The 27,371-nt window shown below is 43.3% G+C and overlaps 1 protein-coding gene across 3 annotated transcripts in view; it reads left to right on the top strand.

Moving 5' to 3' along the window:
• zbtb49 (zinc finger and BTB domain containing 49) overlaps positions 1-27,082 on the top strand; it is a 34,431-nt gene extending 7,349 nt beyond the window's left edge. For 2 of the 3 annotated variants that reach the window (XM_060901258.1, XM_060901257.1), the window contains 7 exons: positions 3,934-4,096; positions 4,242-5,142; positions 5,301-5,347; positions 5,462-5,535; positions 5,628-5,710; positions 25,495-25,656; positions 26,107-27,082. In XM_060901258.1, coding sequence (XP_060757241.1) covers positions 3,934-4,096; positions 4,242-5,142; positions 5,301-5,347; positions 5,462-5,535; positions 5,628-5,710; positions 25,495-25,656; positions 26,107-26,630 — 1,954 coding nt within the window. In that variant the 3' untranslated portion in view covers positions 26,631-27,082. The remainder of the gene's footprint in view (positions 1-3,933; positions 4,097-4,241; positions 5,143-5,300; positions 5,348-5,461; positions 5,536-5,627; positions 5,711-25,494; positions 25,657-26,106) is intronic. The other variant, XM_060901260.1, reaches the window with a different exon arrangement.
• Positions 27,083-27,371: the final 289 nt, after the last annotated feature.

The following is a 27,371-nucleotide window of genomic DNA, read 5'->3' as shown; positions in this document are numbered from 1 at the left end:
TGCCTTTAATAAAGCATGATAGTCCAACTAGGGAATCAGTTCAGCAGACAGTTTGTTTTCCTTTATGACTTAACTAGACTGTATGCTGTTGTTTAGTGGCAGTAATAGTGATTAAGCCCATGTTTACATTAGACCGTATCAGCGGATCATCAGATTAACGTTTTTAAAATGATAAGTGTGCACACAGCAACACCAATACACGATTTGCGTGCACACAGCAACGCCAATACACGGATACGCTCGGCTCCACAGGCATCCTGCGCTCCAAATCACTCCGCCCTGAACAGCGAGTGCCCTCTGGAGGGTGCGCACTCCGGCCCTGCGCAGCTCACAGAGCACGCGAGTGAAGTGCACAAGCAGTGATTCGGGACTGAGCCGATGTGTGTGTGATCCCAGCGCATATCACTTACCACTTGCAAGTGGAAGGATGGCAAACCTAAAGACAATCATAACTACACAATGGGCAGTATTTGCATCAGTATTTGTAGTATTTTCATACTTTTATACTCTTTAATGAAAGGTGATACAAGGCGGAAGTCCGTGCCGTTTTTCAGCAGTCGCGTCACATGACCAACGCCAGCGAATCAGGAAGGTGGATGTCACAGTGACGTTGTCCAATGAGACGCCAGCTAGAGCTCAGCACAGCGTATCCGCGTATTCTCAATGTTTACACAGCACCGGAGCTGACACGATCTGGATTGAATACGTGGACGCTGGCGGATTCCCGTTTCCCGGCGTTTCCAGGCGGTTTAATGTAAACGGATAGTGCATCCGGGAAGAAAACGAGACAGATACGGTCTAATGTAAACGTAGCCTAAGTGGGAGGAAAATGTCACAATGAGGTCTACTGTTACAGGAAAATAAGAAACTGTAGTTAGTATCTTACATGAAGTGGAGCTACTATTACCACTTTTTAGTATTTTTTTTGTTCGTGTTCCTGTGATGGCACATCCCAAAGTGTTTTATTCCTTTTAATCCACTGCAGTTTGTCAACACTAGCATTTATTTTTCAAAGTGGATAAAGCCAACATCATGTTTATCCATTTATAGCTACATTAAATGTTGTGGACCACCCACAAAACAATTTCGTTTCCATTATAGCAGTTTCTTGTTTTTGCCTTTTTCATGTTCAATAAAACAAACAAACAAAAAAATTAAATCCAGCTTCCTGTATTGTTGAGAAACTACATAAAGACTTTCCCCATGTTGGAAAAGTTACAGTAATATCCCTGACTGTTACAAAGATGGAAACTCCTTCTGATAAATATCTCCCCTTCACTATGTCCATAATTATATACAACCCCGATTCCAAAAAAGTTGGGACAAAGTACAAATTGTAAATAGAAACGGAATGCAATAATTTACAAATCTCAAAAACTGATATTGTATTCACAATAGAACATAGACAACATATCAAATGTCGAAAGTGAGACATTTTGAAATTTCATGCCAAATATTGGCTCATTTGAAATTTCATGACAGCAACGCATCTCAAAAAAGTTGGGACAGGGGCAATAAGAGGCTGGAAAAGTTAAAGGTACAAAAAAAGAACAGCTGGAGGACCAAATTGCAACTCATTAGGTCAGTTGGCAATAGGTCATTAACATGACTGGGTATAAAAAGAGCATCTTGGAGTGGCAGCGGCTCTCAGAAGTAAAGATGGGAAGAGGATCACCAATCCCCCTAATTCTGCGCCGACAAATAGTGGAGCAATATCAGAAAGGAGTTCGACAGTGTAAAATTGCAAAGAGTTTGAACATATCATCATCTACAGTGCATAATATCATCAAAAGATTCAGAGAATCTGGAAGAATCTCTGTGTGTAAGGGTCAAGGCCGGAAAACCATACTGGGTGCCCGTGATCTTCGGGCCCTTAGACGGCACTGCATCACATACAGGCATGCTTCTGTATTGGAAATCACAAAATGGGCTCAGGAATATTTCCAGAGAACATTATCTGTGAACAAAGTTCACCGTGCCATCCGCCGTTGCCAGTTAAAACTCGATATTTCAAAGAAGAAGCCGTATCTAAACATGATCCAGAAGCACAGACGTCTTCTCTGGGCCAAGGCTCATTTAAAATGGACTGTGGCAAAATGGAAAACTGTTCTGTGGTCAGACTAATCAAAATCTGAAGTTCTTTATGGAAATCAGGGACGCCGTGTCATTCGGACTAAAGAGGAGAAGGACGACCCAAGTTGTTATCAGCGCTCAGTTCAGAAGCCTGCATCTCTGATGGTATGGGGTTGCATTAGTGCGTGTGGCATGGGCAGCTTGCACATCTGGAAAGACACCATCAATGCTGGAAGGTCTATCCAGGTTCTAGAGCAACATATGCTCCCATCCAGACGACGTCTCTTTCAGGGAAGACCTTGCATTTTCCAACATGCCAAACCACACACTGCATCAATTACAGTATCATGGCTGCGTAGAAGAAGGGTCCGGGTACTGAACTGGCCAGCCTGCAGTCCAGATCTTTCACCCATAGAAAACATTTGGCGCATCATAAAACGGAAGATACGATAAAAAAAGACCTAAGACAGTCGAGCAACTAGAATCCTACATTAGACAAGAATGGGTTAACATTCCTATCCCTAAACTTGAGCAACTTGTCTCCTCAGTCCCCAGACGTTTACAGACTGTTGTAAAGAGAAAAGTGGATGTCTCACAGTGGTAAACATGGCCTTGTCCCAACTTTTTTGAGATGTGTTGTTGTCATGAAATTTAAAATCACCTAATTTTTCTCTTTAAATGATACATTTTCTCAGTTTAAACATTTGATATGTCATCTATGTTCTATTCTGAATAAAATACGGAATTTTGAAACTTCCACATCATTGCATTCCGTTTTTATTTACAATTTGTATTTTGTCCCAACTTTTTTGGAATCAGGGTTTTGTGTGTGTGTGTGTGTATATACAGGGTGCGATTTGTCAAAAAACCAGAAGGGGGGATTTTTTTTTTTTTAATCATGAAACGTCACAAAATTAAGGTAACAATAGGCTAACAGCTCAACAACATCCGATGATATCAAATGAATAACACTAAATGAAAACGAACACTAAACCAGAGATAGTAAATTCATCTTCCTATCTCTCTGACTAAATACACGAACACTAACACACAACAAAGTTCGCATTGCTTGTCGCGTTGCTGTGATGTTTCTCTCCCTCCGGATTAAATGGACAGTGACTCGAAAATCACTAAAATACATGAATACTAAATGAACAGTTTGCTCTGATGGCACAGTTCACATTGTGCGCAGCTTTCCGATTTAAACTGTTTTTTTCTCATCCTTATACTTCCTGTTTCATGGACTGTAACGGATTTGCTTATTTAGTAATTTTAATACAGAATTTACTTTGAAATTATAATCAGACACTCCAATGCCCCCCCTAAAAAAAAAATTGGCCGTGAAAAAGGCGGAATCCGCCAAAAGGCGCGCTGTTTGCATCCCTGCATAGAACGCAAAGATATTGTTATTATCTACAATGTATCTATTTGCTGGGGACATTCGTGAACATCAAAGCTGCCACTTCGGGTCATTTTGAAAGTGAGTGCAATGTAGACCATAGAAAACTGTGTCACAACATGCCTGTCATGTCAACTTTTTTTTTTGGTTTGTTTGTTTTATTGACGGGGTTGTCCCCGAGGATTTTTTTTCAGCAGAGATAAAAACCAGAGGGGGGGATGATCCCCACCATCCCCCCCAGCAAATCGCACCCAGTGTATATATATATATATATATATATATATATATATATATATATATATATATATACACACACACTTCCATGCATCCTTCTGAGGAATCAGAATTGAGAATTTAAGAATGCTGTTGAATAAACTGCAGGAAAACGTGTTCAAAATGTATGTGTATATATGTGAAACACACAATAATCTTCTAATGTGTGTGCATGTGTGTGTTTTCAGATCTCTGTTCCAGAACTCTCCAGCAGTGAAAAACGATGTGTTCCATCTGTCTATTCAGGACGTAGGGGGCATCGGACAGATTCTGGACTACATGTACACTTCTCACCTGGAGCTTAACCCGGACAACGCGCACACACTGCTGAACATCGCACAGAGCCTCCAGGTACAACGGGTCATTGTTGTTGGCTGCGGCCCAAAATGTATGGAAGCATACACACTTTTCGATGATGTCGTCTTGTTGCATCTGCCTGAAAAACTTTGTGAAACACCTGGATCGAATGGTACCTGTCCTTTTTTTTTTTTTGCAGGTGTCTAACATTCTTAACATGTGCACTGCATACTTGAAGCCTGTGACTCCACCCCTTTCACTGCCCGATTGTGTTCTCGGGAGCCCGTTACCCGCAGAGCCTGACTTCCAAAGCCCCGCCCCCAATGATATCACCAATCCCAGTGCTCAATCCAAGCGACCCCAACAGACAACCGGGATGTCAGTGGCCCCACCCACTGGCAACCTGGAAGCAGCCAGTAGTCTTCCAGCTCATGGATATAAACTGAGGAACTTTTACAGCAGGCAGTATTTTAAAAAAGTAGCAGAGGAGCAGAATAATACACGAGCTGCCAATCAGAGCCTTCCAAAGCCGCCCATGAATGCAGACAACCAATCGCTGCATTCGGCGGCGTCAGTAACAACTAGTCAGATACCACCAGACACAGGCAATCCTGTTGCGTCTCAATCCACTGTGCCTGTAATGTCGCAGCCATTAACATGCTCTGCAAATGCTCCCGTGCCCCCTTCTTCCATGTCATCATCGACATCCTGTGCTCCTGTGAGTGGGGCAAAAAGCACCCCTGCATCTCGCACCATGTGCCCTAAAAAGGCTGTGTACCTGAAGAAGTTTAATTACCACGTCTTGGATGAGGGGGTGGAACCTGAGGGTTTGATTGACAGCTGCAGTTCAGAACGAGACCAGCAGGTGGGGATAGGACGCAGGCAAGAACTCGAAAGCAGAGACACGCCTACTGAGGAGCCGGAACCCAGGATGCTACCGAACCCCGCCCCACCACAGCAGCCAGAGCAGACATGCCCTCAAAGTCAGAAGTCAGAAGGGCCAAAAGTTGCAGAGAAGAGTAACAAGTGCTGCTGTGAAGTGTGCGGGAAAACATTCAAACACCCCAGTAATCTAGAACTGCACAAACGCGCACACACTGGTAAGACACACACACCACTGATGCACGCATGCTGACCATGTGGAGGCCATGCCCTCGCTTTCACAAAACGAACAGTCACAGAGGACACACCTCCTGATATTTTGATATGTATGAGGTATTCTGATATACTGTCAGACTGTGTGTGTGTGTGCATGCAGGGGAGAAGCCATTCCAGTGTAATGTGTGTGGAAAGAAGTTTTCCCAGGTGTGTGGTGGTTTATACCTTCAGTTTGCACATTCCACAAGCACAAGCAATAGTTATGCTTAATCTGTGTGTGTGTGTGTGTGTGTGTGTGTGTGTGTGTGTGTGTGTGTGTAGGCAGGAAACTTGCAGACTCATCTCCGCCGCCATTCAGGAGAGAAACCCTATATCTGTGAGCTCTGTGGGAAAAGGTGAGTGTGTGTGAACGCATTATTCATTCAAATACAGCTTTAACACAGTGCCACTAATGTGTGTGTGTGTGTGTGTGTGTGTTTGTTTCTAGTTTTGCTGCGTCAGGTGATGTTCAGCGGCACATCATCATCCACTCTGGAGTCCGACCTCACCTTTGTGACATCTGTGGACGAGGTACACACACACACACACACACACACACACACAAAAAAAAAAAAAAAACAGTTGAACTCATACACAATCCTGATCATCAGGTAACCTAAGGAATAAAATAGGACAGGGTTTCCTGTTGCAGCAAAAATGATCAAGAACCAATAAACGAAGTGTCCTGAGCTGTTTTATTCTTCTTATACCACAGTAATTTTGTAATGATAACAATGTTCTGTTCTTAAAGAAGGACACAGTTTTAACTCTTTATAGTTTAGTGTTGTGGGATTAATTCCTTTTATCACATTCATTATACTGTAGCAGCTACAGTGTCTTGCAAAAGTATTCATCCCCCCTTGGTGTTTGTCCCATTTTGTCGCATTCCAAGCTGGAAATAAAATGGATTTTTGGGGGGTTAGCACCATTTGATTTACACAAAATGCCTACAGCTTTAAAGGTGAAGATTGTTGTTTTATTGTGACACAAACAATAATTAAGATGAAAAAAGAGAAATCTGGAGTGTGCATAGGCCTTCACCGCCTTTTGTATGAAACTCCTAAATAAGAACTGGTCCAACCATTCAATTGGTAAGTCACATAATTAGTTGATTAAGCTCCACCTGTGTGCAATCGGTGTCACATGATCTGTCACATGATGTCTGTATAAATCAACCTGTTCTGGAAGGACCCTGACTCTGCAACACGACTAAGCAAGCAAAATGAAAACCAAGGAGCCTCCAAACATCTCTAGCTGCTTTATCCTGTTCTACAGGGTGACAGGCAAGCTGGAGCCTATCCCAGCTGACTACGGGCTAAAGGCGGGGTACACCCTGGACTAGTCGCCAGGTCGTCACAGGGCTGACACATAGACACAGACAACCATTCACACTCACATCTACGGTCAGTTTTAGAGTCACCAGTTAACCTAACCTGCATGTCTTTGGACTGTGGGGGAAACCGGAGCACCCGGAGGAAACCCACGCGGACATGGGGAGAACATGCAAACTCCACACAGAAAGTCCCTCATCGGCCACGGGGCTCGAACCCGGACCTTCTTGCTGTGAGGCGACAGCACTAACCACTACACCACTGTGCCGCCCCGCTCCAAACATGTCAGAGACAAAGTTGTAAAGAAGTATAGATCAGGGGTTGGGTTATAAAAAATATCCCAAACTTTGAATATACCATGGAGCAGCATGAAATCCATTATAGCACAATGGAAAGAATATGGCACCACTACAAACCTGACAAGAGAAGGCCGCTCACCAAAACTCTCAAACCGGGCAAGGAAGGCATTAATCAGAGATGCAACAAAGACACCAAAGATAACACTGAAGGAGCTGCAAAGATCCACAGCAGAGATGGGAGTATCTGTCCATAGGGCCACTTTAAGCTGTACACTCCATAGAGCAGAGCTTTTTGGAAGAGTGGCCAGAAAAAAAGCCATTGCTGAAGAAAACATGTTTGGAGTTTGCCCAACAGCATGTAGCACACTCCCCAAACACATGGAAGAAGAGTCTCTGGTCAGATGAGACAAAAATTGATCTTTTTGGCCATCATGGGAAACGCCATGTGTGGTGCAAACCCAACACCCTGAGAACACCATTCCTACAGTGAAGCATGGTGGTGGCAGCGTCATGCTGTGGGAATGTTTTTCATCTGCAGGGACAGGAAAGCTGGTCAGGACTGAAGGAAAGATGGATGGCACAAAATACAGGGCAATTCTGGAGGAAAATCTGTTCGTGTCGGCCAGAGGTTTGAGACTGGGATGAAGGTTCACGTTCCAGCAGGACAATGACCCTGAACATGCTGCTAAAGCTACACTGGAGTGGTTTAAAGGGAAACATTTAAATGTCTTGCAATGGCCTAATCAAAGCCCAGACCTCAATCCAATTGAGAATGTGTTGAAGAGGTAGGTCTGTCGTGTTCATTTGAAGACAGCCAGTAACTCAATTTTTTGGACAGCTGGGGCAGTTTATGTCACCTCCTGGGTGCCAGGATTGAGCAGTACTGGAGGGTCGGTGGACGAACGGTGCAAAGCAGTGTGTGATAAATGCTTCAGAGAAATGGAGTGCTTAAAAGCCTTGTTGGAAAGCATAAATGGTTTAAATTTGATGTGGCCACCGACAGGAAGCCAGTCGAGGGAGCAAAGCAGTGGGGTGGTGTGGGAGAACTTGGGTTTGGGTAGTTGAAAACGAGTTCTACAGCTACATTCTAAGTTAGTTGTACAGGTCACATGGCATGTAGCAGCAAACCTGCCAGGAGCCAGTTGCAGTCATCCGGTCTTGAAATGACAAGGGACTTAACAAGCACCCAAGTGGCCTGTGTGAATAAATTGACCAGATCCTTCTGATGTCGTCAAGGAGAAACCTGCATGAGCAAGTCAGATTGTGATGTGAAGCCAGAGAGAGAGTTGGCTGTCTGGGTTACCCCAAGGTTTTGGGCAGTTGTTCAGGGAGTCAGGTTCCTGACACTGGGATGCATCTCGACAGATGTACAGCAGCTCAGTCTTAGGATTTAGTTTCAGCTAATGAGCTGCCATCGATGACTTGATGTCTGCAAGGCATTCTGAGATCTGTGTTTCAGGGAAGAAAGAAGAGGATGAGTTGAGTGTCCTCATAATAGTGGTGGTATGAAAACCCATGTGAGCATATGACCTCACCAAGAGTGCGGGTATAGAGGGAGAACAGAAGAGGAGCCTGCACTGAGCCTTGTGGGATGCCAATGGAGAATATGCATGGAGGAGATGATGGAGTCACATGATGTAACTCTCCCTCCAGAGAGTAAAATGCAAACTACTGCCATGCTTTACCACAAATCCCAGGACTCATCAGGATGGCCAAGATAGTCTTGTAATTGACTTTGTCAAATGTCAGTTTGGTTGGTCTAGAAACTTGGCTGATGAAGCTTCTCAATAATGGCCACAAGGGCAGTTTCTGTGGAGTCTGCTGCTTTGAAGACAGACTGGTTAGGATTTTGGAGTTTATTCGAGGCAAGCAAGAGAGATGTTTTTTTTTGATAGACAGTGTGTTCAAGAAAAGACAGATGTAAGACTGGTCGGTAGTTCCTGATGTCTGAGATGTCCAGAGTGGCTTTCTTCAGGTTGTGAATTACCTTTGTTGTCTTGAAGGCAGTCAGGATATGATCAGATGTTATGGAGTTATTAATGGTAAAAGTGATGGATTTGTATACATTTGATTTGAAGTTAGTGCCACGAGCAAATTATCTTTCATGAACAATGACATGAGAACAAAAGAAAACCTTGACTGAAATGAGCTCTGATATTTCAGATGTTGAAAATGGAAAAAGCGTAATTTTAATATAAATAGTAATGACTATTATCCGGATTCTGCGAAATGAAGATGATTGAATGAATCTTCCAAGCCAGGTTCGTGAAATTAAGGTCAGCTTGTTCTACCTCTCCTACTTTTACCTCAGTGAGCTTTGACATTTTCTCATAACATTGTGTCATCATGTGCCTCTTGAGTGGAAGAGGGGGTTTCAGGACCATTTTAAATTAGTTGTGGTGTTGTTTATAAAGTATTTGGCCCTTAGGCCATATAGGCCATATACTGGCGAAATTTTTGCTAATTGTGTGTTCAGTCATAAAAATAACAGCAGCAACAACCCAACAATAACAATACACAAACATGTTGTCTGGCACCTTTTTTGGATTATGTTTTGTAATTAGCAGAAGAGGTGACATCAAATCAGACATCGGGAGATGGACCTCCAGAGGTTGACAGTGATGAAAGACCAACATTACGAATGTCAAAAAGATGTGACTGTTCTGGTTGGGAATGAGTCACTAATCCCATATGATTTGTTCCATTTGCACTTCAATAATTATTAAAGTGACACAGGTCGATGTGCTGGTTCAGGAATCATGTAATCCACTCCCCTTTCTAAATTGTTTGAGCTGATATCCATCCCCATAGCTGGTATGCATCGTCTTGTTTCAATACACCTTCAATTCCTCATGCGGGGCATCCTAAAGGCCCGGTCCCACTGCACTTACGGATGCAAAGAGGATGTAAAACGTAAAAAAATCTTTGGCATCCGTTGGAAAACGCTATGCATCCGTTGTGTACTCATTGCATACGTGCTTCATACGCTCTATCCATCGAGCATCCGTCCACTGTGATTTCATCCGCGCAAAAAGTTTTGAGCTGCACAAAACTTTTAGAACGGATGAACTTTCCGCCGTGTACGATGTAAATCCACGACATATACGAGCAACAAACGTTCTATGTCCGTTATCATCCGTTAAACGTCTGCTGTATCCTCTCTGCATCCTCTGGGCATCCTCGCAACTCACATCCGCTGCAGCTGAAAACGGAAAGAGGGAGGAAAGATAAGGTACATGAAACGTCTATTCATCGTTAGTAGCACGGAAATAGAAAGGATGTAAGCGTATGCATCTCGTATATAAAGTATTCAAAACGGACAAAGCGTTTATATCTGGGATGTATCTCGTATATTTAGGATGTCTGGAGTATGTCTAGAGTATGTAGAAGGACACCTAGCGGACAATCGATATTTTGTATAAAAAGGGGGAGAAAATCATCTAGTAGTAGAGATGTATCGATGTAGCCGCCAGCACGTCTTTCCGCTTTATGCTGACGGCGTGCGTGCTGCATCCCTTTATATCCGCGGAGCAGACGCAATTCATACCCCCCGCATGCGCAGTGAACGGTCTGCATCCGATATACATCCGCGCAACATCCCCTTTGTTTCCGTTAGGCGTACGTGATGCATCCTCTTCATCCGCTATGCATCCGCTCTTTCTGCTATGCGTCCGCTTCTCAGTTATCACCGGTAACCCCTTAGGAGCTGTCATCCACTTCCATCCGCTTTCATCCGCTAGGCTTCCTATGAACATGCGTTTAACATCCCCGCTATATACTGCCCACGTCCGTTCTTTTCCGTTCTGTTTTCGCCAATTTTCGCCATTTTTGTCCATTTCTGGAGCGGATGAAAACGGATAGAGCCACCCCCGAAATTTTGCTCGTCCGCTGTGTCCTTTTTGCATACATTTTGTGTCCATCGGCCAGTGGGACCGAGCCTTTACCACGTGTTAGTCTGTTGACAAGCTGCTCAGCAACCAGTTCGGAAAAGTCACGTGAGGTCATGCACGGATCAGAGGTCGCGACCGCGGAGTCACAGCAAACGTGGCGGATCGCCCAGATTGAACGAAGACTCCTAAATCGAGACAAAACAAATGACGATTTTAAGGAAGTATCTGACATTGTCAGAGGCAAAACGTGCAAGAAAAGAGAGGGAAAAAAATGCAGCACACAAGCCGAGTAAATATCGCTGGCCCGTTTTCTCGACGGAGGGCCGAAAAGGCAAAAACAAACGTACCTGTGAGCTTGAAGGCTCTCGAGCGCTCGCTTCTGTGTCAGAGGCCGCCGGTTCCACCATGTCTGTTGTGACTTCGCTCGTTGTAATATTATCTAAAGTCTTAAGTCCTTCCCGCACCATACAATCGGGCGCATTGGGTGGCACCGAAGGATAAACTTGAGCCATTTCCATACCCAAGCATAAATATTAGCGCGCGGTGTTTTTCCAGCTCATTCTCCTTCACAGGCATGACCCAGCGGGCAGTACAGCATGTGATTAAAGTATTCAAGTACCTAGGGGTTATTCTAGCTTCACAGGGTACTATTCATCTTTTTAATACATCGACCTGTGCCACTTGAAGTGAAAACATGGTCCAATTTTATCTAATAGTTCTCATTTTGGACTGAGATTAAATCAAGATTGTTCAGTCTTTTTAGCTCACCGGCCGTAGGCGATGTACGATTGCCATCACGCGGCGTCTGTCGTGTGTCAAGTCGCGAATTAGGCTGGTTAACGAACTTTCAGGAAAATTGCTACTCCTCGCTCAGTTTTCAATGGTTTTTGTTTCTGATTGTTTTGTTTGGGAGATCAAATTGTTCTCATTGTTCTCATGAAGAGTAACTTGGCTAATTATAAATAAACGAGTCTGGTTTCTCATGGTACGACCATTTGAGCTACTGCATCGTTGACGCTCTGGTACTTATTAGAAATTGCCTTGTACTATTAACATTTTGCTTCTTTCGAGCAGTGTGGCACGTTCACCCCCCCCCGAACTTTTCCACATTTTGTCATGTTACAACCTGGAATTGAAGTGGACTTAATTGTTGTTTTGTTTAACCTTTTGATTTATGCAATATTTACCTCCGTCAAGGAGGTTTGTTGGTTTGTCTGTTAGCAACATTACGGAAAAAGTAATGAACGGATTGCTCTGAAATTTTTTCCAGAGGTGTGACTGGGCACAAGTAACAATCCATTAAATTTTGGCGGTGATCCGGATCACCTTCTGGATCCCGGATTTTTTAAAAGGATTAATTTTTCCCCTATTGAAATGAACAGGCGCGCGATGCAAAAAAACAGATTTTTCCTTCTGTAGGCCAAACCGTAAGGTGTAAAGTCATGAAACTTGGTACACTGATAGAGGAGTGGACCCTGATTGATTTCATCAAGGTTCATGTTGGTACGTCTCATGCTGTAGCGCCACCAACTGATCACAGTCTAACATGCATTTATGCACGTAACTTTTGATCCGTGTGTCCGATTTTCATAATTTTCATGGTGTCTTGGCCAAACTTTTACAAGATTCCAATGCACCCTATGACGTCATTCTCCGCCTCATTAAATTTTCCGCCATTTTGAATTTTGTCCAAAGTGAAGGTAGAGTGACCCTGGCCACAAATTTCCTTGTGTCTTTGCCAAACTTTTGCGTGTTGACACAAAACTTGTCGTGTGGGCGTGCGGTCGCCTCTCTTGCCGGGTCGCCATGGCGGCGCACCTGAGCAAGCACACTTTCGCATTTTCTCCGGAAATGCATTCTAGTTATTATTATTACCTCCGCCAAGGAGGTTATGTTTTCGGTAGCGTTGGTTTGTTTGTTTGTTGGTTGGTTTGTCTGTTAGCAACATTACAGAAAAAGTAATGAACGGATTGCTCTGAAATTTTTTCCAGAGGTGTGACTGGGCACAAGTAACAATCCATTAAATTTTGGCGGTGATCCGGATCACCTTCTGGATCCCGGATTTTTTAAAAGGATTCTTGGCGGAGGTCTGCACTCTTTGAGTGCTTTTCTAGTTTTAACATTTGATAATGCAAACTGTTTTAATGATGACACAAAGTCTAATTAAACAAAAAAAAAAGCATCCATCTTTTTTTGGTTGCACGAGTATTCACCCCTCTGGGTCAATCCTAGTTAGATCCTTCTCACGCTTGTCCTACTGGTTAGATTCTTCTTGGTAAAATTACATTACAGGCATTTAGCAGATGCTCTTGTCCAGAGCAACATACAACATACTCAGAGCAGCCTGGGGAGCAGTTTGGGGGTTAAGTGCCTTGCACAAGGCACTTCAGCCATTCCTACTGGTCCAGGGAATCAAACCGGCGACCTTTTAGTCTCAAAGCTGCTTCTCTCACCATTTGGCTATGGTTTACTCAAGTTCTGTCAGACTGGATGGAGACTATTGGCAAAAAGCCATTTTCAAGTCTTGCCACAGAGTCTTAATCAGATTGAGGTCTGGGCTTTGACTGGGTCATTCTAACACATCCGCATCCACACAACCACGCCAATGTAATTTTGGCCATTGTTCTCTGTGAATGCCCTCCACAGTTTCAAGCCTCTTGCAGACTGGAATAGGTTTTCTTTTAGCATTCCATCTTCACAACATGATGCTCCCACCACCATGTTTCACTCTTTGGGGATGGTGATCTTTAGGTGATAAGCAATGTTGGATTTTCAGTCCAGAAATTTAAATTGCAGTCTCATCAGATGAAAGAGCCTGTGGTCTTTGAGGAACAGGTATATTTATAATAAGATCACATGACACTTGAATTTCACATAGATGGATTCAATTCAACTAAATAGAAGGGCACTTGGGAGAGTGCATATCTCCAACAAGCCACATATTTGGATTTGCATAAAAAAAATCGAATCAACTGTTCCTTGGCCCATGGCCCACTTTTCCTCCAAATTTCATCAAAATCCGTTCACTATTTTTTGAGTTATGTTGGGAACAGATATAAAAAATCCTGGATCTTGGATCCACATACATATCTGGATTTGCATCAAAATCTAAACACTTGTTCCTTGGCCCATGGCCCACTTTTCTTCCAAATTTCATAAAAAATCCTGGATCTTGGATCCACATACATATCTGGATTTGCATCAAAATCTAAACACTTGTTCCTTGGCCCATGGCCCACTTTTCTTCCAAATTTCATCAAAATCCGTTCACAACTTGTTGACTTATGTTGGGAACAGACAAACAGAGGTGAAAACATGACCTCTTCCAACAAAGTTGGTGGAGGTAATAATTATGTGACTGCTGACGGGAACTGGTTGCACCTGAACTAATTTAGGGTTTTCACAGAAATGGGGTGACTACAGATGGAATTACAAGTTTTACAATTTATTTGTAAGTAATTTCATAAAGCACGTCAGTATTCTGGGCTCTGGCATGTAATCCAAGTCAATTTTAGTTTCTGGCTGAAATGATTTAATAGTTTACCCACACACAGTTCTGGTTTCCTCCCACCTCCCAATAACATCTGTGTCTGAAATTGCCCCTAGGTGTGAATGAGGGTGAAAATGGGTGTGATCCCCTGTGACGGACACCATCCAGCACGTACCGTACCCTTACCTTTCACCCAGTATTTTTGGGATAGACTCCAGAAACATTATGAATTCCATGAAAGTTTATTCTATAACTGAGAAATTTTTGACATCTGAAAAGAAGTTTGCGTGCCAAATTTCATTTGGCAGCCTACTCGGGATTCCCTGTCACTCGAGAGTCATAATGCAATAATCTAATCTATTTTTCAGTAAGGAAGTGTGACAAAGCAAAAGAGACAGGGATGCAATGAGAAATAGAAAAGATGAAAAAAGACAAGCTATTTTATTGTTTTGCAAGAAGAGGACTGCTGTAGTGACTCTAAATTGACCGTAGGTGTGAATGTGAGTGTGAATGGTTGTCTGTGTCTATGTGTCAGCCCTGTGATGACCTGGCGACTTGTCCAGGGTGTACCCCGCCTTTCGCCCATAGTCAGCTGGGATAGGCTCCAGCTTGCCTGCGACCCTGTAGAAGGATAAAGCGGCTAGAGATAATGAGATGAGATGAGATGAGATGAGATGAGATGAGGACTGCTGTAAGTAAAATAGTTTAAACAGCACTACAGTCTGTTTGGATGCATGGGATGATTATACAGATGCAAGTGTGTAAGTAGCTTATCTTCGCACAGCTTACAGGATAGATTTTGACACCTTTTGTAAGTAGAGCGTGAGAGGAAAGAAGTAAACAGAGGAAAGTTGTAATCTGCATCATATTATCAGTGACGCCTGGTGGAGAGCTAGAATCTGTCCATCAGTCGTTTGACAATGAAACTATTAGTGTTGAGTCATGCATGATATCATGAGGTCTCATAGATGGATTAAAAAAAAGAATGACACATACAAAGGCAGATAGGCAGCTGAATTCACGATTTCAAACTTTTTTCATGCTGTGTTCTTCTGAATTCTTGGGTTTCGCGTGACGTCACCTCCGCCTCATTAGTTATTCAAAACTTTAGCTGGTGGTCTACCAAAGCTCAGTTGACAAAGCGTTTGGACGGAGAAGGTGCTTTGCTTGCATGAAAAATGCCTTACGCTTGCGTTGTTTTAGGTTGTTCGAATCGATCAAACCGTGAAACTGATAAAAGTTTCTTCAGGGTTCCCCGTGAACAAATAAAAAAGGGTGAACGAACACAGGGTTTCACAAAAAGACATCGAGAAAGGTGGCTTTTGAACCTCTCGCTGAAATTGAAGGGAGCCGAGTCGAGGCATGCTCGAGTTTGCAGCGATCACTTGGTGAAAGGTTTGTCTATCCGTCTCAGCTATGGCCTTAAGGCCAATTTATGCTGACAACCCAGTCCTCGCAGATGGCGTCTCAGACAGCGTCTGCGTAGCCCCCCCACCTTCGCAGACGCTCTGCACGCACTTCCCAAAAATTGTGACCACCGCAGAAGCCTCGCAGACAGCGTCGCAGACAAGAGGGCTCTGATTGGTCCACTCTACATCCGCTGTACACGCACTTCCGCTTCCCTACTTTCCCGGTTTGTTTTGTTTTCACGACCGCCATTTTTAAAAACACGAGCGAAGATGGAGCAGCACGAAGAGCGGTTGATTGAGGAAGTGAGGAAGGTTTTTTTTTTATTGTCAAATATCATTGCATGGAAGTGAGGAAGTACGTACATCTATACGACTTCAGTTCTAGTCATTATAAGTAACCGGAGGATAAACACTCCACTAACCACACCCACCAACTACTCCTAGTGATTTCGCGACTTCGCACCCCCTTGCGTTGTGGCAGTGAATAACATCGCGCACGCCTATTACTCCCCGCTCAACGATAAATTACAACTGTCTGCGAAAAGCTATCTGCGAAAGCCTTGTCGCAAGAGCATGCAGAGGCCTTTAGTGTTTTCCAAGTACTTTTCTTGTTACGTGTCGTTATTTTACGGTACTTTTTTCGTCACAAAGCGCTAAAGTCCCCAGCTGTTTCTTTGTTTACTCTTCACTCCTCACAAAGTCCATATGCATGAAGGTCGCGACAAAATTCTTACCCAGTCATACAGTTACAATGCGCCGTGATCACTTCTTCTCTGTCTTATTTAACTAAGATCCAGGTCTTTAAAGGGGTTTCTGATGATCTTTGTGAATGATTTAGCTGAGAGATAAGAGCCAACACAAGTGATAATCAAGCAAACTGTTGTTTGTTTACACTTCAACTCGCAGTGCTTCGTTGTAAAGATGCGAACGAAAAGCTTAAAAAAAATACTTACACGGGTAAAAACAATACAGGATTCATTCGGCAGCGACTTGACAGCGAGGTCCTTCACCCAGCCATGTACAAAAAAATTGTAAGCCTCCATACTCTTCCACGCTTTCATCTATTTTGTGGTCTAGAAGGACGTCTGCAACACCAGATAGTTGGAGATGTCGGGGAACTCGACTGAAGGGTAGTTTTCGAGATCGTATGACAAATCCTTCTTTCCCAGACTGTAGGGGTCGATTCCATTGCACATAGCAATCTTCTGAATATATCTAAAGCGAGCAGTGGCTTCTAGATTACGAGCATACTCTGATAAGTTTTCGCTAGTTGTTTGCACTCCGGTAGCCGTTTTGGTTTGCTAGACCAGGGCTTCCCAAACTTTTCCATGCCAAGGCCCCCCAAACAGCATTAACTTCTGGCCGGGGACCCCCTTTGCAAATCCACAGACAATGCTACAAAATATGTAAAGAAACATCAACTTTTAGAATGTTTTCTCTTACTTTTATTCGATATTCAATAATTGTTACATTTGTTTAGCATAAGAATATTATTAACTAACATGTTTTCAACACATTTATTTTCGCACTGAACAATAAACTTTTCAACAAACTGTTGATAAGAACCGCACAAAAGAAATCAAACCACTCTCAATTGTGTGTGTGTGTGTGTGTGTGTGTGTCTGGGAGTGACAGACGGTTTACACTAGTGGGAGGGATGGGCTTGGTGGCTCCTACATAGTTTGTCAACCCTGGGCTTAATCTCCGTCAGTGCCATACGCATGTCGTTGTCCACATGTAGACGTGCTCTATGTTTGGTTTTGAGTACCTTTAACGTTGAAAAGCCAGACTCACACAAGTAGGTTGTTGCAAAAGGGAGAAGGCATTTCAATGCCCTGTCAGCCAAGCTGGGATCGTCCTTTCTTACATGTAGCCAGTAATTAAACAGGGGAAGAGCCTCAAAGTCCATTTTTAAATCCCCTGAGTTTGTCATCTCAATCAGCTCCTCCTGTGACTAAGTCCAGACTAGAACCGACACCGGGGGCAAAGGGGTTCCTAACCCAGTTTAAATGTGTGTTTTCGAGGTCAGGGAAATAGTCTTTGAAATATCCTTGGACGTGCTCCAGGTGGGACTGGATCAATGGAGAGACGGGGCCCAAATCATCACATGACAGCAGCTCCTGGTGAAGTAGTGGGAACATTTCTGTAACTCCCTCCTGGAGCTTGTTTGACCACAGCATGATCTTTTTGGAAAAAGCACGCACTTTGTCTTGCACCTGGAGTGTGTACGTGTCACGTCCTTGCATGCTTTGATTCAGTACATTTAAATGCTGGAAAATGTCTGACATGTATGCAAGTTTGCGGATCCAGGTTGCATCGGTGAACCGATCTGCCAGCTGATGCTTTTCAGATGAGAGGAACTCTGCAACCTCCCTCCGCAGCTCATAGACACGGTTCAAAACTGCGCCCCGTGACAGCCAGCGCACGTTCAAGTGAAGCAGCAGCCCCTCAAAACGAGCGCCCATCTCATTACAAAGCAGAGTAAACAGTCTGTGTTTCATGAGACAGGCTTTAATCAAATTCACTACTTGTATAACCTCCTGTAGTACCTGATTCAACTCGTTATCCATCCTTTTTGTGACCAGTGCCTCGCAGAGCTGTTGGTTTGTTCCTTCGGTCTCTTCTTCGAAAACCTGTCCATTTTGCGCTAGCAATACGCTAGCTTGAGGAGCAAAGCAGCTTGATAAATAGCGCAAACCGCAACGTCACAGGCAATCGGAGAGATGAGCATGGCAAACAACGTTTCGATATGATGTATTAATGTATGAAATATTAATAATTATATTTTATAATAATGATTAAAAAACTATTTACAATATATTTAATAATAATTATTTAAAAAATATATATATTTTTCACAATTTTTTGTTATCTTCCCTCCAACTTTCTGAGGCCCCCCTAGCGGCCCCTGGCGGCCCCCACTTTGAAAACCACTGTGCTAGACCACCAGCTGTTTTACCGGAAGTGAAATCGCTAAGAAAAGTCACGTGACTGAAACCCAAGAATAGTCCCTTCTTTGTACCATTCTGTATATTTTTCTTCAAGCCATCGGTATACTGTTGCACATGATTCCAGAAAAGTCCAAAATCATATTTCTTAAAGCGAGACGGCCTTTCGATTTCATAAAATCGGTGAAATTTAGTTCCCTCTGAAATTTGGTCATTATGATATATGTTTATTTCTGTAATATCTCACAAACTATCAGGCCATTCTGTGGCTGGGAAGTTATTTAATTTGAGGGGATTCCCAAGCAAATAATGTGCATGAAATCGCTCGCTTCGCACAGTCAAGCAGACCGAGGAAATCCGTGTGTGCATGCACAGGTTTACCTTCTTCTTCTTTTGGGTTTTCTTTAGGGATCGACCGATATGTTTTTTTTCAGGGCCAGGGCCGATACCGATTATTATGGAATTGGGATGCCGATAACCGATATGTGCAACCGATAAATGTAAACATTATAATTCACATGAAATTAAACATAGCACACACTGACACAGACCTTCATATCCATGAAATGTATGTTTAATTGTAAAATTGAACATGAAATTTTGTGCAGGGAGATGCCAGCAGCATTTATACAATAAAGTCAAACATTAGTTAGAATAAAATGAGAAATAAAATAATAATAAAATAAATATTCACCAATAAAAAAATAAATCACTCCCTACTATATTACAGCTCACCATTTTCAGTGGAAAATAAATGAAAATACACTCTGAGTTCTTTTACAATAAGAACTAAGTAAGACTTACCAACTTCAAGTAGATTTTAAATAACAAATCAAGTGTAGGGAGCTGCCTGCAGCATTTTTTAAAAATTAAAATCAAACATAAAGTAGGCTATCACTCCTTATTATGTAACAACTTAACAAGTAACCATCTACATTCTAATGCTTTTAATGCCCAAGCCTAATATTCCCAATTTAGGAGGATTATATTGTAGTGAAGGAAGCATTACATGTAGTTTCAGCGAGACTAGTTGGTTGTAGGTTAATTCAAGTGCTTCCTTTCGTAAGCTAAGTTTGCCTGGCTACACAGATGCACATGGACAATTTTAACGAGTAGTAGATGAAGAATGTAAACATATAATGATGTTGTGCTTTTGCAACTTGTGTGTTTGTGACTTATTGCGGCAAAAGCAGCATGTCCTTACCTTGAAGTGGGATCTGCTTCTGCCCGAGTGCCCATACGGCCGCTTTGAAACAGTTCACAGCGTTTAGCTATGCGTGTTGATTGGCTGTATCCCTTGTGCCGTTTCTGCCCGAGTGCCCGTACGGCCGCCTTGAAACAGTTCACAGCGTTTAGCTACACGTGTCGATTGGCTATATCTCTTGTGCCAAACAAATCAGATGTTGTGGTGGGCGGGACTGTGTTCTTGAACTCAGAGAGGCGAGTGCAGGAAAGGACGTGCAGTGACAGTCGCGTTAGGAACGAAATGGCTGCAAAAAGGCATGTTATCGGCATATCGGTGGAAATTATGGCCGATACTGATAACCCTAAAAATGCAGAATATCGGCCCGATATATCGGCCAGGCCGATTATCAGTCGACCCTTAGTTTTCTTCTTTTGGGCTGGCATCCAGTGTTGCATTACTGCCATCGACAGGTTTACCTTGACCGTGCACTGACAGTTACATCATTCTGTTGCGAAACGAACAGCTGATTACACCGAGGTGCTCGCTGACCGCCGATATTTATTTATTAGTTTGGTCCTGCATTTCCTTTCCTTTGTAGATAACGTCTTTTCTTCTCGCTTTCCGTTACTGTAGTCGGTCGTTCATGTTTCATTCGCGTCCTCCGTTTTTCTCTCCTGTTTCAAATTTGTATCCCACAATGCCTTGCTCGAACGGGGAAAGCCCACCACGTGATGCATGACGTAGTATCTTGTACTGTATATCATGGTGAATCAGGAAAAAATAGTGGAGAATTTCAGGCCATGTGGCCTTAAATTCATTAATTGTTCTGTTAAAAAAAATAATAATAAAATTGGAAGTCTGTGATTCGAATTCAGTCGCGTTTGGTCCACGAAACAAAATAATTGGGTGTCAGGGAAAATTCTTGTTATGACTTAAACTTGAAAAATCTCAAAGGCAGTCTACCTTTAAGGCTTTCACTTCCAAGAAGTAATCTGATGTGGATACTACAAATGAATCTTTATTGTTTTCTTGTATATTGATGGCTTTTGAAGGTGGCTTAGCTCGACTAGCCCATTTATACCACCACCTTTGCATATGATATACGTTTTATTCAACCCAAAACACTGTTTTGTAGATGCTCGTTGGAGTTTTTCCAGCAGCAAAGTAAAGCTCATTAGGATTTTCTGTCAGCACCGAGCTGTGTTCAAGGCTAAAGTGAGTAGATGTTACTGAACAGCATGAGAGTTCATAATGAGTTTCCCTGTTGATGTTTTGCCTGCTGGGTTTTGCAGTGATGTTTGTATTTGTTGCCAATAGATAAGAAAATACGAAAATGTAGTCACGACAAATGTATAATTGAGCATTAAAAAATCCTCTATCAGACCCAAATGGAGATTCTCCCTGGCACGCAGCCTCATATACGCAGCTGAGAGGTGAACACACGTCTCACCATTCATGCAAATGAACTGCTCAGATATACAGTGCTCAACGTAAATGAGTACACCCCCTTTGAAAAGTAACATTTTAAGCAATATCTCAATGAACACAAACAATTTCCAAAATGTTGAAAAGATCAAGTTTAATCTATCATCTGTTTAACTTATAACATGAAAGTAAGGCTAATAATATAAACTTAGATTACACGTTTTTCAGTTTTACTCAAATTAAGGTGGTGCAAAAATGAGTACACCCCACAACAAAAACTACTACATCTAGTACTTTGTATGGCTTCCATGATTTTTAATGACAGCACCAAGTCTTCTAGGCATGGAATGAACAAGTTGGTGACATTTTGCAACATCAATCTTTTTCCATTCTTCAACAATGACCTCTTTTAGTGACTGGATGCTGGATGGAGAGTGATGCTCAACTTGTCTCTTCAGAATTCCCCAAAGAAAATAATTTCATTACACCACAAAGGTGAAGGCTACAAGAAGATCAGCAAAGCTTTACTTATCAGTCAGAACACTGTCACAAAAGTGGTACAAAAATTTAAGAAAGATGGAACTGCAACCATCTCGCAGAGACGTCCAGGTCATCCACGGAAGTTAACACCTCGACAGGAGCGTCTTCTGATGAGAAGGGTTGAAGAAAATCGGCATGCAAGTTCACTGCAGTGATCTAAAGAAGTAGAAAGCCAAACTGGGGTGACTATTTCCCATGACACAATACGGTGTACACTGCAGAGGAATGGCATGCATGGATGCCGTTCACGAAAGAAGCCTCTCCTAAAGCCCAGGCACAAAAAAGCCCGCCTAGAGTTTGCCAGGGCCCATGCTGACAAAGATGAAGACTACTGGGACTCTATACTCTGGAGTGATGAGACCAAGATAAATGTTTTTGGAACTGATGGCTTCAAAACTGTATGGCGTCACAAAGGTGAGGAATACAAAGAAAAATGCCTGGTGCCTACAGTGAAACATGGTGGTGGCAGTGTCCTTATGTGGGGCTGCATGAGTGCTGCTGGTGTCGGGGAGCTGCATTTCATTGATGGCATCATGAATTCACAGATGTATTGCTCTATACTGAAAGAGAAGATGCTACCATCACTCCATGCCCTTGGCCATCGTGCACTTTTCCAAAATGACTAAACACACATCTAAGGCCACTATTGGATTTCTGAAGAAGAACAGGGTGAAAGTGATTCAGTGGCCAAGTATGTCTCCTGACCTGAACCCAATCGAACACCTATGGGGAATTCTGAAGAGACAAGTTGAGCATCACTCTCCATCCAGCATCCAGTCACTAAAAGAGGTCGTTGTTGAAGAATGGAAAAAGATTGATGTTGCAAAATGTCGCCAACTTGTTCATTCCATGTCTAGAAGACTTGGTGCTGTTATTAAAAATCATGGAGGCCATACAAAGTACTAGATGTAGTAGTTTTTGTTGTGGGGTGTACTCATTTTTGCACCACCCTAATTTGAGTAAAACTGAAAAATGTGTAATCGAAGTTATATTATTAACCTTACTTTCACGTTATAAGTTAAACAGATGTTATATTAAACTTTGTCTTTTCAACATTTTGGAAATTGTTTGTGTTCATTGAGATATTGTTTAAAATGTTACTTTTCAAAGGGGGTGCACTCATTTACGCTGAGCACTGTAAGCCAAGGAGGTCGAACTCATTTGAAGTCAGGGGCCACACTACACTTGTCAGTGTCAATTGGACTACTTGATATTTACAGATTTTTGAGTGGTAAAAGTATGTGAATGTATGTAAGTGTCAGGGGCAGCGTAACGCATTCAAAGGAAAGCGCTATCCGCCCACCTCCGCACACATGAGCTCACAGACGCCCATGATTGGCTAGATTGATAACTTTATCAATATAGTCAAATACAGCGATATTATTGTGATGCCTGTCCACCCACTGGCCACTTTACGAGGTACACTCATCCACCTGCTGTTTGATGCCAGCCAATCCTTCGATAGCAGCACAATGAACCAAATCATGCAGATACAAATCAAGAGCTTCAATTAATGTTCACAATGTTCAAACATCAGAACGGGGAAAATTGTGATCTCAAAGTGTGACTTTCTTTCACTGTGGCATGGCTGTCGGTTTGAGCCAGATGGACTGGTTTGAGTATTTCAGAGACTGCTGATCTGGGGTTTTCACATACAACAGTCTGTAGAGGTTAAACAGAATGGTGCGAAAAACAAAAAACATTGAGTTGAGTGAGCGACAGTTCTGTGAGTGGAAACAAATGCCTTGTTGATTCAAAGAGATCAGAGGAAAATGGCCAGATTGGTTTGAGCAGCCAGGAAGGATATAGCAACTCATATAATCACTCTTTACAACTGTAGTGAGCTGAAAAGCATCTCAGCATGCAACAGCAGAAAACCGCATTGGGTTTCACTCCTGTAGCCAAGAACAGGGATCTTTTTTTTTTTCCTCCAATCTTTATTTATCACAAGTACACTCAAGCACAGACTTAAGCACATAGTGAAATTTGTCCGCTGCATTTAACCCATCTAAAGCAGTGAACACACACATACGCGCGCGTACACATAGCTAGAGTCGTGGGCAGCTATGCTGTTGCACCCGGGGAACAGTTGGGGGTTAGGTGCCTTGCTGACGGGCACTTCAGCCCAACCTTCAGGCCACAACTGCCCCATGTTAACCATACCGCATGTCTGAACTCTGGGGGACACCGGAGCACCTGGAGGAAACCCATGCAGACACTGGGAGAACATGCAAACTCCACACAGAAAGGCTGGGCTCGAACCCAGAACCTTCTTGCTGTGAGGCGACAGTGCTAGCCACTGTCTTAGAATCAAGAACAATTTCCTGTTAAAGTGGTTGGTGAGTGTAGCACTCAGTGGCAAATGGGAAGTGGTAGTTCAGTGGTTAAAGTTTTGGGCTACTCATCAGAAGTTTGTGAGTTCAAACCCTGAGTTTCGCCAAGCTGCCATTGTTATGCATGGTCCTTAACCCTCAAGGGCAAGTTGCTTTGGATTCATCTCATCTCATTATCTCTAGCCGCTTTATCCTGTTCTGCAGGCAAGCTGGAGCCTATCCCAGCTGACTACGGGCGAAAGGCGGGGTACACCCTGGACAAGTCGCCAGGTCATCACAGGGCTGACACATAGACACAGACAACCATTCACACTCACACCTACGGTCAATTTAGAGCCACCAATTAACCTAACCTGCATGTCTTTGGGAGAAACCGGAGCACCCGGAGGAAACCCACGTGGACACGGGGAGAACATGCAAACTCCACACAGAAAGGCTCTCGCCGGCCACGGGGCTCGAACCCGGACCTTCTTGCTGTGAGGCGACAGCGCTAACCACTACACCACCGTGCTGCCCTTGCTTTGGATTTAAAAAAACAAAAACAAATCATCTGAATGCAAATGCAGAGACAAGTCAATATGTTTCAGGTTGGAGATGTGTGTTTAATGTGTTGTTAGCATTGTTTGGTTTAGGGTTAGGGGTTTGGGTAAAGCTGAAAGAAGGAGATGGGAACCTTTGGACTTTTAGGAAGCGCAAAATAGCAATGTGCATTTAAAGATAAGGACTTAACCTCAGGAGGTTGTTGTTTTTGCTTTTTAGAAACTTAATAAAAGAACATACTGGGTAAATTGAAGGAAAAAGGACTAGATTTAATTGACTAAAATCGTATAGTTGAGTACAACACTGGGCGGCACGGTGGCACAGTGGTTAGCACTGTCATCTCACAGCAAGAAGGTTCTGGGTCGGAGTCCACTGGCTGGCGGGGGGCCTTTCCGTGTGGAGTTTGCATGTTCTCCCCGCGTGGGTTTCCTCTGGGTGCTCCGGTTTCCCCCACAGTCCAAAGACATACAGGTTAGGTTAATTGGAGGCTCTAAATTGACCGTGAGTGTGAATGGTTGTTTGTCTCTATGTGTCAGCCCTGCGACGATCTGGCGACTTGTCCAGGGTGTATCCCGCCTTTTGCCCATAGTCAACTGGGACAGGCACATGACCCTGCACAGGACAAGCGGTTACGGATCATGGATGGATGGATGGAGTACAACACTGAACACAGCAGATACAAATACTATGGGCTCATACTTCTTGCACTAATCTCCAAAGCCACATACTGTAGCATGCCCCAGGAAGATGAGTCATCTTTCTAATCCATTCCCTCTGGTACATCTCACAGATAAGAACAGTGTCAAGACTCCCGACTAACATTGCTTCTCTACTGATTCTTGTCAAATAAAACAAGTGCTGTGTTTCTATCAGGTCCTGTTTTTGAACAGGAGGTTCTAACAGAAAAACTGAAATTGTGTGTAGGTTTTGGTAACCTCAGCAATCTGAAGGAGCACAAGAAGACGCACAGTTCGGAAAAAGAGTTTATCTGCGATCAGTGTGGCAAGTCGTTCAACATGCAGAGAAAACTCATCAAACACACAATGAGACACACAGGAGAGAAACCGTACTGCTGCCAGACCTGCGGTGAGTCACGACCATCACAACAGTAATTTGATCAGCTTTATTGTAGGACACATCAGGTCTTCAGCACGACACTGATCCTGCTTCTGGTCAGTAATCCAAACCATCCACTTCACCATGTATTGTAGAATTAACTGGGAAATATCTGCCCAGTTTCATCCTGATTGTTCATGCACCTTGGGGATACTCAGACCCCTAGCCCAAATCTCATTTCCAGTGATTTACCAGCAAAATCTGATTTTGTCACTTGATTGTTTAGATGATTTTTTTAACGTGGTTGATATTTGACACTAGATCATGCTGTTTAACTGACTTGAATGTAAAAAAAAAAAAAAAAAGACAAAATAGAGTCACTGACAATAGAGACACTGTTTTGGTGTGACTCATTAGTATCAACATTGCTGACGCCACTGAAAGAGTGACAGTTTAAGGTGGTCTGTTTTCTGTTTTTAGGTAAGTGCTTCGCCGGGTCAGGTGACCTCCAGCGGCACGTGCGTTCACACACAGGTGAGCGTCCGTACGTGTGTGAAACCTGTGGGAAAGGTTTCACACGCACTGCAGTGCTACGCCGTCACCGAAACTCGCACTGCAACACACAAGCACACACCACGACCGACGCAGACACATGCGCTGCGCCCTCTCACACTGACGCAGACCCTCATCTGCACACCGTAACCACCACTCAGTCTCCACACTCGCCTCATTCCCACAGTCAGGGTGAACTCTGTGCTCTTCCTCATCCTGCCTCTGCCTCTGCCCCGCCTCCTTTGGAAAGTTCCAGGCAAGCTCCGCCTACTCATGACGCTGCCTCCACTACGTTCTTCTCCTCACACTCTTCTTCTTCTTTCCCAGATCTGCGCTCTAGTGTTCCACATCATTTCATATCCAAGCCCCTCCCTTTGAACTCTAAGGCTCCTCCTCATCCTCTAAGGCCCGCCCTCCACTCTGACTCTTCCTTCAGCTGGGACTCACAGTGAAAATGCTGCAGGAAATGCAACGAGTCGAAAAGAAATCTGTGTGCTTTCCACCAGTTCTTCTTCCGGCTGCTTGTGTTAGGGGTCGCCACAGCGGATTTATTCCAGATATTTAATGTGGCGTAGCTTTTACAGCCTTCCTGACACAACCCTCCTCGATCTATATGCACTGAGAGCTGTGGATTTGACCCAATCTGCTCGTCTTTGAACTGTGTGGGAAACCAGAGCACCCGGAGGAAACCCACGCAGACACGGGGAGAACATGCAAACTCCACACAAAAAGGCCCTCATCAGCCATGAGATTCGAACCCAGAACCTTCTTGCTGTGAGGCAACAGTGCTAACCACTGCACCACCATGCTGGCCCTTTTTTTCCCCACCAGTTATTATTCAGGATGAATAAAATAAAATGTTCATAAATTATGTTTTTCATACTAGAATCATCATTTTAAATTGTTGCTATCAAAGGGATAGTTAATAAAATTCTTCTTTCTCGAAACATTTTATGTCGAGATTTAATCTTTAGTGTTTCACTGGCGCTTAGAAGAAGAAAAAGAACTTTATTCATCACACATACACTTGCGAAATTCCTCTCTGCATTTCACCCAGTGAGCAATGAGCACACACACATACAGTGGGGCAAAAAGTATTTAGTCAGCCACCAATTGTGCAAGTTCTCCCACTTAAAAAGATGAGAGAGGCCTGTAATTTTCATCACAGGTACACTTCAACTATGAGAGACAGA

Source organism: Neoarius graeffei, chromosome 20 (assembly GCF_027579695.1).
Source record: "Neoarius graeffei isolate fNeoGra1 chromosome 20, fNeoGra1.pri, whole genome shotgun sequence".
Lineage (NCBI taxonomy): Eukaryota > Metazoa > Chordata > Actinopteri > Siluriformes > Ariidae > Neoarius > Neoarius graeffei.
The sequence above is the reverse complement of the archived record's forward strand: the minus strand, read 5'-3'. Positions and strand labels throughout refer to the sequence as shown.